At 39.7% G+C, this 21,112-nt stretch overlaps 1 protein-coding gene across 6 annotated transcripts in view; it reads right to left on the reverse strand.

Annotated features, from left to right (window-relative positions):
* TAX1BP1 (Tax1 binding protein 1) overlaps positions 1 to 21,112 on the reverse strand; it is a 118,251-nt gene that overhangs the window by 54,972 nt on the left and 42,167 nt on the right. For 4 of the 6 annotated variants that reach the window (XM_067562008.1, XM_067562009.1, XM_067562010.1 and 1 more), the window contains 7 exons: positions 19,771 to 19,929; positions 6,722 to 6,870; positions 6,494 to 6,584; positions 5,411 to 5,596; positions 2,742 to 2,969; positions 1,607 to 1,753; positions 293 to 386 (listed from right to left, as the gene is read on the reverse strand). In XM_067562008.1, the coding sequence (XP_067418109.1) occupies positions 293 to 386; positions 1,607 to 1,753; positions 2,742 to 2,969; positions 5,411 to 5,596; positions 6,494 to 6,584; positions 6,722 to 6,870; positions 19,771 to 19,929 (1,054 nt within the window). The remainder of the gene's footprint in view (positions 1 to 292; positions 387 to 1,606; positions 1,754 to 2,741; positions 2,970 to 5,410; positions 5,597 to 6,493; positions 6,585 to 6,721; positions 6,871 to 19,770; positions 19,930 to 21,112) is intronic. The other 2 variants (XM_067562011.1, XM_067562012.1) reach the window with 1 other exon arrangement.

Below are 21,112 nucleotides of genomic sequence, written 5' to 3' on the forward strand. Positions count from 1 at the left end.
ATTTGATTCATCTCCAACTCGGGGCTCAATCCTGCTAACACTTACATATGTAAACCTCATTCACCTGAGCAGATGCGAGCAGACGCAGTGGGAATATTTATAGGTGCAACTATTTGCAGGAACAAGCTCTCAAATTAGTGTTCACATTTCTACTCTGTTTCCATTGGGTTAACCAAACACCAAGAGCTAGTTGTTCATATACAAAGTACTTCTCTTAAAGATTACTTCACAAATAAATATTCTATTTGAGGTTAACAAATAAAAAGTTTACAAAAAAAGTTTACGTTGATACCTGGAGATGTGGTCAAATTTTTATCTGTAACAACCGCAGTAGCTGTCTCTATGTTTGAGGCATCTGTCACTTTCTGTTGGTTCCCTGCAGTTTTCTTTATGAAAAAAATATTTTGGTACTTTATTCAAAGAAAACTTAGATCAAGAATTATTATGTACTGCTTATGCAACTGCTGAAAACATAGATGTGTTATAATTTGACTTAGTTCACTTCTTTTTGAAGAAGTGGATAACTGTATACCATCCACCACTTTTGTTTAAAGAAAACCACAAAAACAAAGTAATTTAATTTTCTGGCTTAACATCTTCTACTGGAAACGGACTCATCAAAGTTGCTGGTAGTCAAGGTAGAGAAGAAGACTAAAAAAATATACACTTCATACAAACTCCACTGCATTTTTGCCACCAACCCTGAAATATGATGGGATTTCTCTATTATATATGCCATATTTTAAAAAAAATTCTTGCAAAAACAATAAATATAAAAATTATTTTCCAAAACAGATAAACTATGGAGATCTCCTCCGCAGAGGATCTGGAAAGCTTTAAAGATTTAATTTTAATGTTCCAACTTAAATGTTAGGAATTGGGAAGGATATAGATTAATAAATGACGGATTGTGGATACTACGGTTCCTGTTTTTTAAGCTAAGATTTAAGCTGGGAGTCAGATACACACCATACACACTGCATACCACACTCTATGACACAGACAGGTGACCAGACACTGGTCAACAGACATTATGGGATAACATCTCATTCCCCATTGACCTTCTGGATGATAAGGTCGAGTCAACAGGAAATTGCAGATATGAATCAGGAAGCTTCCACACTCCAAATAAATAGATAAAATAAGCAAGCCTGTACACACAATAGGTGCAGATACACAGTTCTGCTACTGCATGAAACCCTTCTTCCCGTCTCTATACACAGTCTTTTTCCCCAAGTTCTCCCACCCTCTCTGCATGGGAGATGAGTAAAGGAATGAAAATGCTGTGCCAAGTTTCCTCTCTTTCATAGTTGGGGAGAGAGTGCCTCATCAAAAAAAAGCTCTGCCTTGAAGATAACCCAATTTATAACATCACACAAACTCAATAAGCTTTCTACATATACCAAATACTAGGATCCTATGCTTGGTTTTGACAGCTTATAATCAAATATCATAGATATAAGTTTGCTCTACTACAGAAAGTATTAAATTCATTGACCCATCCTCACAGTGTTCTGATTCTTGTTTAAATGCTTTGTTCTTTGCAACAAATTAAACAAACGTTGAAAAGTCACAAAGGGCAAATGGATTCTCCAATGCTACTTACTGTCTGATCTACAAGTTTATTCACTTGTTTTTGGAGCTTTTGGCATTCCTTGAACTTTTCTCTATAATGGTCAGCAGCCATCTGCAGACGAAGCTTCAGATCCTCAACCTCTCTGCGCAGTTCCTGCTCTACTGTGTTCGAAATTTCCTTTTAAAAAAATTTAAAAAAACAAACAAACATCAGAAAATATATTCTCTTTTATTCAAATCAATACTATAGAATTTTTTCAGGCAGTAGGAATGAAGACAAAAATTTGATTCTGGGGGGAGAGATGGGAGATAATTATTTTTCTTGGTGGCAGGAACACAGGCTCTACAATGAGATCAACTTTGAGCAGGAGAAGGTGATGGAGTAAGAGGGCATTCAGAGAAATATGACTCTGGTTCTGTGAGCTGATCTACATCCATTGCAACATGTTAGAGCATTCTAGGGCCTGTTCTAATTTATGCCAACTGACTATGGTTCTGAAGAAACTATGTACAACTCAGAATTGGCAGAGCACAGCTATGCTCCACCATGCCCACTATGCCAGTGGGAAAAGTGGAGTGGAGATATAGGATTGTCGCAGGAACCAAATAACTCAGCTTTAAATCAGTGGGGTAATTCTCACCTGTCCAGCTTTGGCCAATTTTTGGCTCCTTTCTGCTGCCTGCAATGGACCAAGATAATCTGGCCTATTTTTCTTAGAATACTTTTCAAAGATAGATTGTAAAGTAATAAATACCTTTTCAACTCTACCTTCAAACTAAAGAATGCTGGGATATTTGAAAATGTAAGAATAAAGCATGTTGCCTTTTACTACATTTTGGAAGTGTAGGTGCACATTCCGTGACTTTTCAGGCTGGCACACTATTTTAATACTCCTATCCGTAATAGCCACAAACCCACTGAAGTTAGTACAAATCTTTCCATCTGATTTCAATGGGCTTTGGATTAGATCTCTGATTAATATTCACAATTTGTGGATCGAAGTGGATTCTTGCTAAACTTTTGTAATAAGTAGTAATACATTAATATATTTAAGGTCCTAATGAGAATGAGTTTATTATTAACCAGAGGTCTAAAACTGCTGTAACTAAACAATCGCACAACATTTGTGAATATGATAAATCTCAGAACAAAAACAACATTCTACCTGTTCATTTTTCACAAGAGTGACTTTTTTAAGCTCAGCTATAGAGTCAGCAAGCTGCTTCTTCAACTTCTCGTTTTCAAGTCGAGCACTATGAAGATCTGCCATTGTCTTATCTCGCACATTTACTGTCTCACTCAGCTCTTTTGACATTAAAACAGCTTCCTGCTTGCTAGCTTGAATCTGATCTTCAGCTTTCCGAAGTTGCTCCTTCAAAATATCTGCATCCTCCTGAAAAAAATATTTTTTTAACTTGTTTAAATATAAAGTTTCCTATTGGAATGGTTATTTTGAGATCTGAACATTACAAATAGAAACCAATTTTCTCTGATAGCGCTAGCAAAAACATTATAAAGTATAATAAGTAATTAACTTGTACAAATGCTCCTCCTAATTTTCCTGATTCAAAATTGTGTAAATCATCTCTCATTATAATGAGTTAAAAGCATACTATATGGTCAATCTTTGTTGCAAAATAAGTGTCCGTAAATAATATTTTTACTTATTACTTTGCACACTATTTTATTGCATTTCCAGCTTACATTTTTAACACAACTCAGGTTTTAAAATGTATTTTGTTCTCTATTAACATTACAACAGTTCTGATAAGCAAAAAAAGCTATCCACAGTTTCACAAACAGAATTCACTTGTATGATAGAGGAGACTTTACATAAAAGTACTGAGTGACATGCTCTCTCTTCCTCCAGACCTGTATACCATGAAAAGGCTGGAAGTGGTGATGAGGGGCCCTAAAAGCCCCGTATCTGACTAACGGAGGATTCCCTTGATGCAGGCAGTGGTGAAGACACAGCTGTAAGGATATCTTCATGAATGGCCTGGAAAGCTTGCCAGAGTATGACTGGAGCAAGATGGGACCAAAGTCACAGCACACAGTGCTGCAAAGATTCCAGGCAGTACTGCATACCACAGGACAGCTCTAGGTTGATGTAACGTAGACAAGCGCTGTGCCCTTTGGCTGTGTTCCATCCAATATGTTGTATTATTTCATATATTTGAGTATAGACATAATTACACTCACCAAAGATTGGTAGCCTAATATTTACTTTTTGGGGAAAAAATTACATGTGACATGGAAATTAACAGATTCTGCTGCATACTAAATAAAATTCAAGGGAATGCATATATAAAAACCACCCAGCATAAAAATATTTCAGTGGTGAAATCTTCAGTTGCTGAAAAGAGTACCCCTGAGTAGACTGCGGAGGTATGGAAATAACAGGTGGGGGATGTTTGAGAAGGTGTCGAGAGACAGCTGCTGAAGACAGTTTTGGCACACTTCAAAATGGCTACCATTACACAATATTGGCCATTTGAAGTATCCAAAAACAGATTTTTTTAAAAAAATAAAATCAGGAGCATAATCTCACAAAGACCACTATTTTTAAACCCCATATACCTAGTTTGAGTAGGTTTTTAGGAAGTTTACATTGTGTACATGAGCTTTAAACTAGTGCCTAAAAGCCCCAACCACGACCGGGGCTTCATTGAACTAGATATTCTGCAACTGCATAATCACTGTGCCACAGAGGTAAAGGAGCAAGGTCACATTAATCAATAATATCCTTGCAAATCTGTAGTTTAGTAACACATAATAAGGAAATGTTAGGGATCCCTCAATAAATGGCAGTAAGTGCTCAGCAAGTTTAACAAATGAAATATAGATACTGTTTTATCCATTCCTGGAACACATACTTTGAGGTAAAACACAGTAGCTTTATCAATTTATCAATATATTCAGCAGCAAAGCCATGAAAAAAGAAGGAAGTTAGGCACACCACATCTAGTCTAAACTGCAGACAACATGCTCTCCTCTTTCCTCTCTTGCTATTTCCCTTGTCAATAGCATTACTCTTCCAATTCCATTGAATACCATCCCCATAATCCTCCTTACTAGATGAAAGAACAGAAGCTTGCAAAGATTTTGATGACTTTTTCTAAGAGAAGACTAACAGGATCAGTTCATTTGAATTCCTTGTCATGCACCACCCTAAATCCTGTCTATTCTGGTTCCCAAATTTTCCACACAGCTTTCAAAGTTAACTCTTCCTGAAGATGTCTTGGAGCCAACTCTCCACCCTCATTCTCCTTGAGCTTTTTGCTGATCTTTTCCTCGTTTGGTATGTTGTCCTCCCTTACCTTTTCATGCCACTGTTAAATCTTGTTTATGTATTTTACTAATTGTTCCTTCAACATCTCTTTTGGTGAAGCTTCTTCCTCTCTTCCCACACCCCACCCACAAGATGGAGTCCCAAAAGGGCTACAACCTTGTCTCCTCTGGTATTCTTATCTACTGACATGACAACTACCCTCTCCATTCTGATAACTTACAAATTAACTCTCCATGCCTGTCTTCCTCGATCTCTCCCCTCATTTAAGCCTCACTCCAAAGTCTCCCTAGATATCTTTCCATCAACTCAAACTTAGCATAGCTACAACTGAACTCATTTTGTTCCTACATCCTCTCCCACCTTCTCATTTCTCTGTCTTTATTGAAAACTCCACCATCCTCCCTGACATTCAGGCATATATCCTGGAGGTGACCTTCAACTCCTCCTGCTCCTTTGTCAAACACATACAACCTTAAATTAAAAATGATTTCACCTCGTGAAGTGTACATTTAAATTGGGCCAATTATATCAGTAACACTTACCTTGTTTGAGGAGGAAAGCAAAAAAGCCTTCTTCATGTTTTCTTTTTCAGCTATATGTAGCTGTAACTTGCCAACCTCCTCTTTGTAATAGGATATCATGTTTTCTTTGTTTGCATCCAAATTCTTTAATGTATGGACCTCTTTTACTAGCTTGGTGTTTTCTATTTCTGTATTCTTCAAGTGTATCTGTAATGATGCTCAAAAGTGTCAAACATCTTTTCCAATTACATCACAGGAATCAGTCATATTATAAAGACTACTGTTTGTCTAAAATCAAAGAGTAACTTCTTACCTGTTCATTTAAATGTTTTCTAAGTCCTCCTATATCAGCCCTGACTTCCAGCTTCCAGCAGATAGAGATATTAATCAGACATTTGATAATGTCATTATCCTTATATTAGAAGCATTATGGCTGTTACTTTCCAGCTATACCATCCAACATAAGCTTTACTATATTATTAGAAAACTAAGCCGTGTTCTAAGAAGAGCAAGCATAAATTTCTAAAAATTCTAACACTCTCCTCACCGGGATGAGATGTCTGGACAAGTATAAAATTATTTAGGGGAAATTACAGAGAGGAGTTACCCTTCTAACAACATCCTATTATATCAGTCTAGACAAATGGGACTGCAACAGCAGTACCCAGGATCACCGACATTTCTGAAGTACCACTGATTCCTGTCTCCACCTTCTAAGTAGAGGCCAAATCCATTTGTCTGGGCTAGTACAACAGAATGATACAAAAAGAAATACATGTTCACTGTAACGAGGATGGCTCCAGCAGCTCACTTTGACTAGTTAGAAGGGTTTAGAAAGTTTTACTACTGAGGCCTTCTCTACAACAGAAAGGGTTTACAAGTATAGCTGCACTGGCAAAACCTCCTAGTGGAGATGCAGTTTACATCAGCAAAAAAGAGTTCAGTCATTGGGACTCCATTGATGTATCTTGTGCCAAATTCTGATGTTTTCCCCATCTATTTTTATCTAAGATTATCCAATTTATCATCTCTCTCTATAAAACGTCATTAGTCTTATTGTAAGCCACCTAGCTTAAGAATATACAGCTGGAAAGAATACATTACCTTGTAAAGTTCTTTCTCATCCTTTTCAGTCTTTAACTGACATTCAAGTTGTTCTTTCTCAAAAATAACTTTCTTCAATTTGTCTTTCAGACTAGGAAATGGATTGATTGATAGATATTAATGTAGTAATTCATTCAAATATTACATTTCATCTCAATTTATATGAATACATAAACACCAAAAGTAACTCTAAAATAAAACAAGTCAGGCAATAAGTTGGCCAAATACCTGTCTAACTCAGTTTCTTTTGCAATAGCTTTCTGAGTAACAGTCATGATATCTTCTTCTAGTTGGAGAACTTTCGAAGTAGTCTCATCATACTTTTTCTTTAGTTCTTCATTTTCAATTTTAAGAGTTTCTGATGCTTGAAGATTATCCTTTTAAAATATATATATATACACATACATATAAATAATTTGTCATAAGGAATACATTTTTTCTTTAGAAACATTTTCATATAGTTTAGAGGCCCAATTTCTATATTTTTAAAGCTTACACTACTCTAAACAAACATCTTCTTCATTACACTCATTAATGCATTTTTAAAATATAATTTTCTACTTAAAAACAAAACACACTGCATTTATTATAAGTTCAAAACAATCTAAACTGTGAATATGTACCACCTATTTTCATATTGTAGCACACTTGTTCAACTATGGAAACATAGGATGTAAAGCAATTGTTTTTTGGTCATGTTATATCTGTCCAGCTCTTAGTATTTTAAAATCTATACACATCTCTAAAATGGGAACATACTTGCAAAAATAAAATTCAGTTTTAACAATTTAATGCAAATTGGGATCTTGAGGATGATACCCGTCATCATGTAAGTGTGACTGACTAACTCACCAAAGGGAGAGAAATTATATGGGGTGCTCTAACTGAATATACTTTTAGCTACCTATAACAAGATGAAACAGAACAAGGGGATTTAAAGGCTTAATATCACACTGTAAAATAAGCTGCTCTAACACAGATGGGCTAGATGGCTCCAAAAGGTCTTTAACAGTTCTAATTTCTCAAATGTCATACGTTTTCATATAAAAATGTATGCATTTAAGAGCATATTGCCCACAACATACAGAAAACAGGTGTATCCATTTAACACATATGTATAAATCCACACAATTGGGGAAGGGTTCAGAAGAGATCAAAAAGAGGGGGAATATATATATATATATAAAGCCATAAGTTAACTCAAGCTTTCTTCTTTAAATAACACCATAAAAAGGGGGGGGGGGAGTTATTAATTTAAATAAATATAAAATTGTTGGCAAGAAAGCAGGTATTTCTCAGCTCAGAGCTGCAAGGTACTGCTAGAGTTAGTAAATCAGCTTAACTTTTGTTGCTGCTGTCAAGTATTACCTGAATTAATAATAAAATGAGCTAAAAATCAAAGAGCATTTAAAAAAAAAGTGGGCCTGTTTATTTCTAGATTATATGGAATATAATCTTAGGTATTCCATTTTACTATGCTCCCCATTACACAAGAATACTTTACGAATATACCTATAGATACATTTGTATACTATTATCGAAAATCCCTACACACACATACATTGTTTATACATTGCTCAGTATATTTCTTTATTACATCTACAAATGCTTTCTAATACCAATCACCACATTATTTAAAAATTGAAATAATGTTGATATATTTTAAGTTATCTAGCCATTAATACACAAAATGAAGTACAGCTTTTCTATATGAATTTAAGTATTCTGTTTAATGTGCATCAGATGAATAACAAAGTATTCTAGATACATTTTAGAAAATTAAGAAATCTAAGCATTTTAAGTATTGTATATTAATGTTTTTAATTTAGAGTACAATGAAGAATACATCATTAGGAATCACTGAGTTTTCTCTCATCTGTAAAATAAGATCTCTGACAATCTTTAGTCCCCAAGGCATGTATAAAAAAACCTACCCTAACCATGCAACACATGCTAGAGTATGTTCAGATCTCAAATCTCTCAATTCATCTGCATTGGGAGGATGACATTCAAACTGACTGGCTCCTGAACACGCTCCACTTTTGGAGGATGAGACGTACCTGCAACGTGAGTGCCACACAAAAGAAACAACTGGAGAGAGAGAGAAATGAAGCAGTGGGAGAATAAAAAGGGAGTTTAGGACCAGGATAAAAGTTAAAAACAGAGAAGACACTGAAATTGAAAATTTGGGAAAAGGCCAAATCAGAAAAGAAAAATAACTTTGAGAGATTTCCTAGCCCTGCACAGCCCCAAATAAGTGCAATTTGGAGGGACCAATGGGAGTTATATATTTAATAGCAAGAAAGAGGCAGGGATATAAGAGGAGCTGCTTTTTACCCAGCAAGATAAATCAGGGAGTGAAAAGATCAGTTGTGGGTCTCTCTACTGAGAAAGGAGTTTTCTGGGAGGAGGCAAGACCTGGAGTGCTTCTTCCAGTTGAAAAGAGCTAAGATGATGCATGTGAGGGCACTAGAGAATGGCCATGGAAGGGAGCCTGAAAACACAGGAAAGGAAGTAACCTCTGAGAGGGGTACATTATTTAGTGGAGGAAAAGGCTGCTTGGAAGCCCTGTAGTGAGATTTAGACCTGCATGGGAAACAGTAAGAGTATGTCTACACTGCAGCTGGGAGCAAGCCAGACAATCCATGTAGACAGACTTGCTGGTGGAACTCGAGTTAGTGCATTAAAAATAGAAGGGGGTGAAGTAGTCTTGCCTACTTAGCACGCTAGCTCAAGCCCTGCTAGCAGAAGTCCGTCTACCTGGGCTGGGAGGCTTACTCCCAGCAGTAGTGTGTAGACGTACTTGAAAAGGAAATCACTTGGGAAAAGCAAATCCATATGGGCTTGATGCCTATCATGTGCATCCACTGTTATTTAGGGGTTTCTGGCCAGAGATTTCAGAGAGAGTGGGATGGATGGAGCCTTGCCTTCACTCATTTTATGAAAAATGACCAGGGTGGACTCTGGATAAAAGAATATTTGGCCTGAGGAGAAGAAACAACTGTTTTCTTTTTGTGTGGCCCTTTCATTACCCCTGAAGGAGAGGATTTTATATTTGGCCAGATGGCTAAACTACCATACAATGACAGAAGGATTTCAAATCTGGAAAACAAGGAACAAACTATGCAACAGCAGGACACTGCAGACCAAACAGTGGAAACAGAGACACGGGCATACCTGACAATGGAGAAAGAAACCAAACATCTACAAAAGGCTCTATATATCCTTGGGAGCTAGTTACAAGATCAGGGCCTTAAACAGGAAGGGGGAGAACAGCACACTAAACTGATTCCCCTCTGGATGCTCATTTTCTTTTTTAAACTTTGACAGATGCAAGATGTGAAACGACTACCACTTTAGCATTTATCTATCAGAAGTGAGGCCTCTGAACCCTCTAGAGTTCGCCAAAGGCTCAGCTGGACGCTGGTAATAAGGTGCATGAGAGGTAGCCTTGATCTATAGAGCTGTCTCTGGTCTTCTCTCCTGGGGGCTGCAGTATAAATCCCCAGGAATGCAGAGTTGATCTTGAGTCCCTTAGCAGGGACTCATTCATTTTCTCATTAAAGAGGTTGGACTTATCAAAGGGAAGGTACTGTATGATGTTTTTGACCTCCCTTGGAAGCCCTGGTAATTGTAATCAAAAGTCCCTCCCTATGACTAAAGCAGTGGCAAAATTTCCAGAAGCTGTATCAGCATCATCCACTCCAGGCTGGAGGGCTACTTCTGCCTTGAGCTTCCTTCATCTAAGAGAGGCTGAAATTGGATCCTGTCCTCTGTGAGAAGCTTATCTTTTGAAGTCCACAAGTCTGGAATAGTTATTAAAGTCATATTTTGCCAACAAAGCTTGGTACTTAGCTACATGAAATTGCAGGCCTGACAAGGAGAAGACCTTCCTCCCCAGGAGGTCCAGTCTCTTAGAGCCTTTACGTGATGGGGTAGCCCTTTGATACTGCGACCAAGCTCTTTCTGAAGCCACCTCTACTATCAGTGAGTTGGGGCCAAATGGGAAAATAAAAAAACTCAGCTCTTTTGTCAGGAACAAAAATATCTCTAGACTCTTTTTGGTGCAGAAGCACAGGATGCTGCAGTATACCATACTATTCTAGCTGGTACTAATATGGCCTCATTGATCAGAAAAACCACCTTACTCGGTCCCTGCAGTTGCAAGATGCCCAGGGGCCAGTGTTGTGGGATCTTGATCTCCTCTAATTGGATCTGTAGGTCACTGGCAATTCTTTGTAACAGCGCATGGTATTGCCGGTGGTCATCAAGTGAAGGAGGAGTGACAGTGTTGTCCAGTGATGACGAAGAGGAACCTGTCAGAACCATCGGTACCTGTGCCTCGGGTTCCAGCTCCTTCTCCTTGTACACCGACAGAACCGGTTGGTGAGAGGGAGAGGAGTGATAAGACTTTTGAGGGCCTGGACACCTGCCATAAGAATCTGCGGATCCCAATAAGGCCAGAAAGAGGGGTTGATCAATTGCAGGGGACCCCAAAGGAATCTGTATCAGCAGTCCCGGGGAGGGGGAGGTGTCATATCTGGAGAAATGGCAAGTATAATCCCTTGACTGTCTGTCAGGGCTCAAGTGTTGCCATGGAGATACCTGTGTGGCTATCTCCTTTGACTCATCCAAGTCTGAGAACTGTTTCATCAGTAGTGGCAGTGCCACTGGTACTAGAGCATCCTGCCAGATAGGATGCTCCTAGGACATTTCTATAGATTCCTCCTTCTAAGTGAGGACATCTCAAGGAGAGTAGGACAAGAAACAAGTGGAAACTGTAGATGAGGGAGGAATATATCCCCTGGCATTACGTGTGTCTCTATGCCCTGGTGTTCAAGGGGTTCCAGCAGTCAAGTTTGAAGGACCTGGAGCATCTGCAGCAGCTGGCTGGTCTTTAGATGAACAAGGTGGTACCTTACAATGGGACCAGACCAGTTCCCGTAGATGGAAATGACGAACATCTGTCATTATGCTTCAGTAACCGAGGAGACCAACGGAACTGATGGATCTTTCTTTTTACTTGCTTTGCCCTCAAATCTGGGGGTCTTCAGCAGAGCCTATTCCTTGGGATCCATGTGTGATTTCTCAACCGACCCAGACAGGCTCAAGAAGGAAGCACATTTCTTATGGAGAGTCCTCAAAGGGGATCTGTCCTTGTGCTCATGAAAGTATCCTCTACTTTCATGGGGAGCCCTAGAAGAAGGGAGTCCTTAGGCTTAGATGTTGAAGACTCCACTCTAAGGCCCCTGCTTGGAGTTAAGGCCAATGTACACCAGGGTCTCCCTGGTCTGGACTGGAGAGGGGCCTGATAGCCTTCTCCATCAGGTACCTTCATAGGCAAAGCTCCTGGGCTTCTTGATTTCTGGGTGGGAAAGAATGACAAATACTGCACTTTGCAGAGATGTGTGTCACACCCAGACAATACAGGCAACATTGATGTTTGTCACTGATGGAGAAGGTGCGATGGCAGGAGACGCAATTATTGAATCCCAGGACTGTGGGCAAAGTGCTAGAGCTGGGGAAGGGTTCCCTAACCTGGAGAAAAGAAGTACTCTATGCTAATTATAAACATTAACTACTAAGCTAAGATATATATAACTATTTTAAAATATTTTTTTCCTTGCAGGTTATACAACGGAATGAAGGATGACATGATTCATGTTCATTTCCACATTATAAAATTATTTACCAATACCATTAAAAAGGCTAATGATAAGAAAGCGGTACAGACTTCCCCTCATGAAAACGGCAACACACATAAACCCATACTGTAAAATCAGCATTAGTGTACACCAATATATCCTACATGCACTATACACTTTAGGGAGAAACCATGGTCTAATCATACGGATTGGATAAACTCAGAGTCATCAGGCCTCAACTCTGTTCGCAGCTCTGCCACTGACTTGCAATGCAACCTTAGGCAAACCAAGTCTGTCTCAATTTACCTACTTGTAAAATGGGAATAACCATCTTTCTAAACCACTTTTATATCAATGGATGAAAAGTACCTTTGCAAGTGCACTCAATTTCCCTTACCTTACTTGTGAATTTCATTTCATACTGTATTTTAATGTAACAATTGAGTGGCATATTAAAAAAATAATCAGGGCACTTGTAGGTAAGAGGTCAATCCAAATATATAAGAAATGTACAATGTATAAAAAAGCCTTCAAAAATATTGTTTCAGGTGTGTGGCTCCTTTGAATACAATACACTATGAAGGGACTAGGAACGCTTCATGCATTGTGTACAGTTTGAGGAGTCCAGATGTAATAGCTATAGAACTACTATGATTTTCCCACTGACATCACAGTTTCAATGGGAATATGAGAAACACTTGGCTGGGACAGGAGATCATGCCATTTCGGAAGCTCCAGTGGAGGAGTGATCAATAGGTACAGCAGCATGCTGAACCAGTGCTGGCGCAGCCAGGCCAGTGCAACTAAAGTAATGTCCACCTTGTTCCTCTTGATTTTCAGCAGTACTTTGTGAAGGAGAGGAATGGGCGGAAATATATACATGAAACTCCCCAACCACTGCAAAAGGAAGGTGTTGGAGGGCAACCTGGCCTCCAGACCGCGGAGGGAGCAGAAGTGTGGGCATTTCTTGTTCCACACTGATGTGAACAGGTCCACCTGGAGAGAGCCCCACCATTGGAAAAATCAGAGACTACACCTGGATGTAATGTCCAATCATGGCAGGGTAAAAATGACCCGCTAAGGTGGTCCACCTCATCATTCCTCACTCCTAGGAGGCGAGAGGCTATTATGTGAAAATTTCGCCTCACTGCCAGATCCCACAGACAAATAGCTTCCTTGCAGAGGGCTGAGGAACGGGCTCCCCCCTGCTTGTTGATGTAATATATAGCCACTATATTATCTGTCAGTACCTGCACCACCTTGCCCGCAATAAAATGGATGAACACTCCACATGCTTCTCGAATAGCCCATAACACTCTCATGTTGATGTGCATGCGCCTCTCCTACCTTGACCAGACCCCTTGCGTGCCAAGGTTGGCGCTGATATAGACCCCCCACCCTAAATCCGAGGCATCCGATACCAGGGTGACCGAGGGGACTAGCTCTTCAAATGACACTTCCCTCAACACTGCCCGGGGGGAGCTCCACAACCAGTCTAGTGTGGCCAGGATCTGGGGGGAACCGTGACCACCCAGTCCAGGGAATGTCTGCTCGGGGCGTAAACTGAGGCCAGCCATGATAGGAGTGGTCTGAGTCTTAGGCAAGCCAGCCTCACCACGTAAGTGCAGGCCAGCTAACAGCTGCAGATAGTGCCTGGCTGTTGTCGTCAGGCAGAGGTGCAGGCGAGCAATGATGGCAGACATCGCCTCAAAGTGTGGCTGGGGCAGGAAAGCTCTGGCTCGGGAAACGTCCAGGACCACCCCGATGAACTCTATCCGCTGCACTGGAGTTAATGCAGATGGTGGCATCCCTTCCCGACCTCCCTAGGAGTCCGAATCATTGTTAAAGGCCGAACGATGGCTCTTCTCCGGTGGCAGTGGTGTGGACTGCACCCCAGATGACCTGAACAATTGTGGACCTGGCCCAACCAGAAACCCCCAGGGTCCCCAATACGGCCATTGGGATGGCCACTGCCCTTGAGACCATCCCGGGGCTGCCTGAGCCGAAGGGTGTTCCGGCATCTTTTGCTGGCGGCAACGACTCACCCGGTGGCAGTCTTCTCAAGAGGACACCAACTCACTGTCAGATGATCACTGTCAGACTGCCTCAGAAGGTCCCGCTGTATGGTGCCGAGTGGTGGGGGAGCGATAACCCAATCTGTGGGTACTCTGGCACTCTGGAGAACGGCCTCTCGGCGTCGTCAATCATGACAACAACAAGACCAGATGCCGGTGCTGCGACCGGTGCCGACGCGGGGAACTATGCTCCAACTACGAATTGAAGCGACTGGAGCGGCGCCTGGGCACAAATGACTTATGGCGCCACTTCCCTCTTGGTGTCATGTCAGCCTCCGGCAACCGGGTTCTGTGCCGCACCGGTGCAGATGAACTCCTCGATGCCGGGGAGTGGGAACGGCGCCAACTTCCCTCTGGGGAGCGGCCTCCTTCAGGCGACCCAGACAGGTGCCACCTCCCGGAACAAACTTCGCCCAGTGCCAGGGATCGTGACCGGTGCCGAGAGGGTGACCTCACTCCGAGCCCCACCAATGCAGGATGCTCTGGTGACCGTGACCTGAAGCAATTTCTGGGGGAGCGGCACTGCGTTGACCCCTCCACCCAGGGCAACGGGTTGTTGGAGAGCTTCCTCCCCGCTCCAGGGATCACCTGAGCCAACCAGAGGGTCCCAATGAAGGCTTCCCCTGCGACAGTGGTCCCAATACAGACACCTGGGAGACACCACTATTTACCTCTCTCCATTCTGAAAACTGACCATTTATTCCTATCCTTTGTTTCCTATCTTTTAACCAGTTACTGATCCAGGAGAGGATCTTTGTTCTTAACCCATGACAGCATACTTTGCTTAAGAACCTTTGGTGAAGGACCTTGTCAAAGGCTTTCTAAAAATCTAAGCACACTATATTCACTGGATCACCCTTGTCTACATACTCGTTGACCCCTCTCAAAGAATTATAGTAGATCGGTGAGGTCTGATTTCCCTTTACAAAAACCATGTTGGTGCTACAGACTGTGCTGAAGTTGATGCTGAGGCTGGTACTGAACAAGCCTTGCCCCATGCACCTTCTGATCATGCCCACGAGGCTTAGGGGGCTTAAGTCCTTGTGATTTGGGTGTGAAGGTTCACCCAATTGGACAGGGTCAGGGAAGGATCTCTCCTCTTCAAAGGTCCAGGAGGGGATCTACTTTTACATTTGAGAGAGTAGTGCTCCTTACTTTCCTGAAAGGGCCCAGATAAAGGGTCTTTCCCTCTGCTCCCTTCCACTAGAGTCAGACAAGGTACTAGTAGGAGGACTGCTCCCTGATGACTCTGGCCAGCATTCAGAGCATCTCCTTGGCAATGGGTCTGACTGGGGCCTCATTGCGCATTCCATAAGGAGCTTCTGAAGCTGGAGTTCTTGTGCCTGCTGCATTTGGCTGGGAAAAGAGCAGCAGATACTGCACTTAGTGTTATGAGCTTCTCCACACTGGTGGTTGTCACTAACCACAAAGGAGCAGTGGCAGGACACACTATTTTTGAAGATCAGTATCCTGTGCCAGGAGACCAGGAGGGTTCCCCCAGGCAGGGATTCTCCCACTAACTGGGGAACTATCTAAACACTAAAAACAAAAAAACTAAGATGACTATATAACTTTGAATATTTACAGGAAGAAGAAAAATGATATGCTGTGGGCACTGGAGGATTTTGACTCAGGCTATGCAGCACTAAGATGAAACTGGGGAAGTTATGCTGTTGGGGTGGAACACAAGGAAATCAGGGACACAGATGCTGACACAGACACTGCTTGCAAGACTTCTTCGGTCTCAGGTGCGTCGAGCACATGCATACCCCATCATGGGGATCAGCACTTAAAGAAGAAATATCAATTATCATTCAACTCAATTTTCAAAGTTAAAATACTAATAAATCAATAAAATTATTATTCATCTGGGTATATTCTCCACTTATGCAAGGAACCATCTTTTTGTTCTGTATTTGTACAATGGGATATTGGTCCATGATTTGGGGAGGGAGAGGACTATTGCAATACAAATAATAATAAATAAACCAATAATAATAAATCAAATGATAGTTTCTAGCATATTAACATCACTGAGCATATGAAAAACAAACACATATGCACAATGTAACAGTCTATACTATAATGTTCACCACTTTTACAAAACGATGATAAATTTTGTAAAATGTATGCCTTGTAAGGTAACATTTGAAAAATCATAATCCGCTGAACTTTATTGTCCTGGTAAAATACGGGTATGAATATTGCTTGTGAAGTTATAAGATTCTATGTATCACTGCAGTAACATACTCCAAGTTTAAGAAAAGCCAGGCCCAAACCAGTTTTTAAGAGACAAAGGCTTTGTCTACATGAGCACTTAAGTGGTAAAACTTTTGTCAGTCAGGGGTGTGAAAAACCACACACCCCTGAACGACACAAGTTTCGCCAACAAAAGCACTGGTGTGAACAGCGCTATGTCCGCAGGAGACGCTCTTTAAAAAAATCCTTTAACTTGTTATATAGCATTCCTAGCAAAGGTAAATCATGTATTCGACTCATAAATGGCTGAATTTGAGAGCTGAGTAAATTATGTTTAGAAAACAAAGCAACTTTGGGTTTGGAAATGCTGGATGAAAAGGCAGCATGCAAGGTGTTTAACTCATTTTGCCTAATTTCAATCCGGAGTTACCATCCTTAGTTCAGAAATTTGATTTGAACTCCAGAATATAAACTCAATATCATTACTTAGGTAAGACTTTTTTTTTTTTTTTTTTTATAAAGAGTACTAACAACGGAAAAAAACTGGAGATGGAGGGGTGGGGAGAATAGAAGTAGGAAAAACTCAGAAAAGAAAGCTTCTATAAGACTGCTTGTAAGACACCCAACTGTGCCAGCCTCACTTTGGGAGAAGGGAGCATGAGCTCTCTCTCTGTAATATTTAGCATAAGCTTCTCTTTAGTTGGAAAAACCTCTCTAAATTGAATCTCTATCCAAAAACCAAAACAAAAACCCCACAAACACTCCACAACAAAATTAAAGAATTTTAGGGAAAAACAGGGGAATTCCCATAGGAAATTTTGCAATTTACTTCAACGGAGCAAGATTTCATCCATAGTGTCATACAAATGAGAAATTTTCTGTTCTCACACTGGCAGGCAAGCATGATGGAAAAAAAATATTGGAGCAGTCTCAACCTAAGCTTGAGCACTGGTCTGTACTACACACTTCTATACGACTTAAAGCATTCGAGAGCCTCATTAGACAAAAGGCTTTTAAACTTTGTTGGAAGGCCAGTGTACATGGTACTTTAGAATACTAGCTCAACTGCAGACTTACTTCACATACAAGTGTTAGACACATTTTTATAGTGCCTAACATACATGATAGTTTAGAGGAGACACCAAATATAAGCATTAATAAACGGCACTTCAATAGACATTCAGAAAATTATAAAAATTATAAATGGTTATATAATTGGTACCAATCATTCACACAATTAAAATTTAATGTCCACAAATTGTGCAATGTAATTTTACACATGTAATTTTTGTGTGCAGATAGTATAGCACACAAAAATTAAACCCACACAATTTGCACTCAAACAAATGGAAGCCAGGCTGATGCACCTCAGAACAACTACCGCATTCACCTGCTAATACAAGATTGTTCCCTACAGTATATTGTCCAGAGCTCTTGTAAATGAGCTTTTGACATCTCTTTCAGGAAACAATTCCATAATCTAATAAATCTCACTGCCTAATTTAATTTAATGCAAATTATAATTATTCCTATTTGTCTCTCAAACTATTGTGTAAGTCTTTATTTGAAAACAATTCACACTGCAATTTTATATCTACTTTACTGCCTCTCACCATCTATGGTCTGCTGATGTCACCACTTCCTAACTATCTGTCTTAATTGAATCTCTGTGTTTCAGTGTATTTTCCCTTAGATGTATTTATTTATATATCAGGCCATATCCCAATGTTGTTTCCTACTTGTATTGCCAAGCTTCTCTTGATCTGTTTGCATTAGTATTCTCTCCTAAATGTTCCAACTTAACTGAATTTAATACCATCAGAAAATGGAATGCATTTACCTCCTTTTCAAGATCATTAATACTAATCTGTATGATATCCCCCAAATCAATACAGTATCTTTATTTCCCTTAATTTACAGTCCTTCAGATAGTTTTCAGTCCATATTCATATTCTAGGCCAATTAATTTTGCATCCCCAGACAAATTCATTTTCAAATGCCTTAGTGAAGCCTATTTAGATACCACAATGATAAACACATCATAGACAGATATCTATTACACTCGTGATCTTATCCACTAAGGCCTTGATCCTTATAAATAGTCCCACTACTTTCAGTGGGCCTGCTTACATGCCTGAAGTTAAGTATATGCGTATGTGTTTGGACCACTGAGCTTTATTTTGTAATTTTACCCTTTCCCCTTCCCTTGTCCCCACCCATTTTCCAAAAAATTATTTTCTAGGCACTTACAGATTTTTCTCTTAATATTTATTATATTTTTTCACTAAAGACTAAAGAAAGATTTACTGGCCAGTAACTGCTGGATTGCTTCTTCTTCCATGATTTAAAATTGGTACTAGAACTTCTTCATCCTCCAACACTCTAGCACCTGTCCATTTCACCATGACTCTTCAAAAGTAAATTGTAAAAGTTCATTAAGGTCTTCAACAGATTTTCTAAAGATCCCAGACTCTATCGCTCAGAACTGTTGATTCGTGCATATTGACCTTCTACAAGTATTCTAGTAACTGCTTTTTATCCTCAGCTACATTATATAGGCTTCATTACTTCGAAGTTCTCCATGTCATCACCTCGTGTACATCCCCCAACTTTATTTACTTTTTAAAAATAGGTTTAAAAAAGCATTATATTTTAATAATTGATTAGGAGTCTATAAATACGCTGTCTAGAGTCATCTGTTTTCTCCCTGGTATATGTGGAGAAGTAATTCTTATTCCTAATTTCAACTATTACTTCATTCTGCTTTTTGCTACTGTAAACCTTACCTGACATTGTAAATTCATTTTTAGATTTGCTCTGCTTTTACCATTTCTAATGCCAGTACTTTTTACCCTCAGATCTTTGAAACATCCTCCAGAGAAGCCCACACAGTCAGTCTTTATTCCCCCTAAGTATGCTTTGTCAGCGGAACTGCTTGTTAAAGCTTAAATTCCTTAATTCTCTAGAATTTCCTTTCTTGAAATCTAATATCCTTTTAATGCTACATTCTATGGAACCTATTGCTTAGAATGAATTTGAAAATGCTTCCTCTATTTTAAAGTAAATTGAACTATCTCAACTAGTTTTCCCGCTATGAACTCTACAATTAAATGCCAAATGTCTTGTAACAGTTGTCATCAATTATTTCATCAAGCCTGGTACCAAAATCCTGAAGTATTTTAACTATTTTACAATGTAAAAAGAATAGTGGCAGAAGGGTAATAGGAACTGACCTAATCTAGTGTAAAAATCTAACTTGAGGGTTTTTTGATAGCTCGTTTTCACCCATTTTAATTAGTTTTTTAAAAAGGTAGATTACAGATGTTATGCAGTCAGCTTTAACCAGTTAATAACTAACCTTTTGCTCTGTTTGCAGTTGATCACATCTCTGCTTTTCATAGGTAAGCTCTTTTTCCAGTCTTTCAAGTTGATCCCTAAGTTGTACAGTTTCTTTTTCCAGAGCAATAGTTACCTGCAACAGCTCTTCTTTTTCTTTCATTGTTTTTTCAATTTTAAACTAGAAAACAGAATAAATATTTTTTCAGGTGATTTTTTCCCAAGGACTCCCATCAAACTATTACAAACTAATGTGTATTATTTCCCATCACATCAGTCAAGCACTGGATGACAACCAGCAGAAGCCAAAAATATGTGCACACTCTGGCTACATCAGCTTAACATCTCTCTTCCCTAGTTTGTGAAATTCCAGAGTGTAGCTTAACTTTGATTAGAACTAGATAACCAAATTTTGTTGTGGGCTTTATTATACTCAGGTTTCAGTGAAATTTTCCTTGCCCTTCAATAAAGCACTATTGTTGTTCCACCAGTGTTAGCAAGAGTGTAAGGGCTAGTTAAGACCCAGAAACAAAGTGTTTTTACAATGCTACCATCTAGACCTGCGCTGAGCAGGTGTGTCTACATGTGGTACAGCAATGTTGGGAGGACTTCACAAAATCCTTAATGTAGACATAGCCAAAGTGAAGGAAAGACAAATTAAGCATGTACCAGAACAACAGATAGGAATGACAAGTGGGAATTTCTTTTTTCTGTGACTCTGCTGACATGGGATGTAGACTGATCTGAATAGCCATTCTCCACCAGACAGCAAACAAGACAGGAAAGGCAAACTATGCCAGCTAGATACCCCCCACTGTGTAAAGTTCCTTTTCTCCTAAACACTTGAAATCCCCAAACAACTGGCACAGGTGCATAACAACAATCTAGATAGGGGCACGAACGTGACATCTGAAGACAAGACAGCAACAATCAAATCTGAAGCATGGGGAGAAGATGTAGAGTGTTTTTTCCAATCATTACTTAAAACAATTCAACAAAAAAATTGCCTTTTTCTCCTTATGAAATAGGAACCAGAAATAAAATGTGTGATCATCACCGGGCACATCTCTGTGAGCATTTGTGATACAATCAGTAAATGGATTCATTTGTGATGCAGAAGATAACAGAACATTGCTGGGAGAAAAAAGCAATTTCTAACTTGCTAGGCCTCTGGGTACTATATGCAACTTGATTTTCAGGGCCCTGCACACTTATTTTTCTTTTTCTGCTTTAAGGCTCTTTCAGAGGGAACAGAGATTTAAAAAACAAACAAACAAAAACTTAAAACAGGAATACATTGGGTTATTTTACTCAGTTGAAAGACAAGGAAGAGAAGGATATGATGGCACCTATAGCTATTTAAC

This window comes from Emydura macquarii, unplaced genomic scaffold (assembly GCF_026122565.2).
Source record: "Emydura macquarii macquarii isolate MOO-44397 ecotype Brisbane River unplaced genomic scaffold, CSIRO-AGI_Emac_v2 contig_2422, whole genome shotgun sequence".
Lineage (NCBI taxonomy): Eukaryota > Metazoa > Chordata > Testudines > Chelidae > Emydura > Emydura macquarii.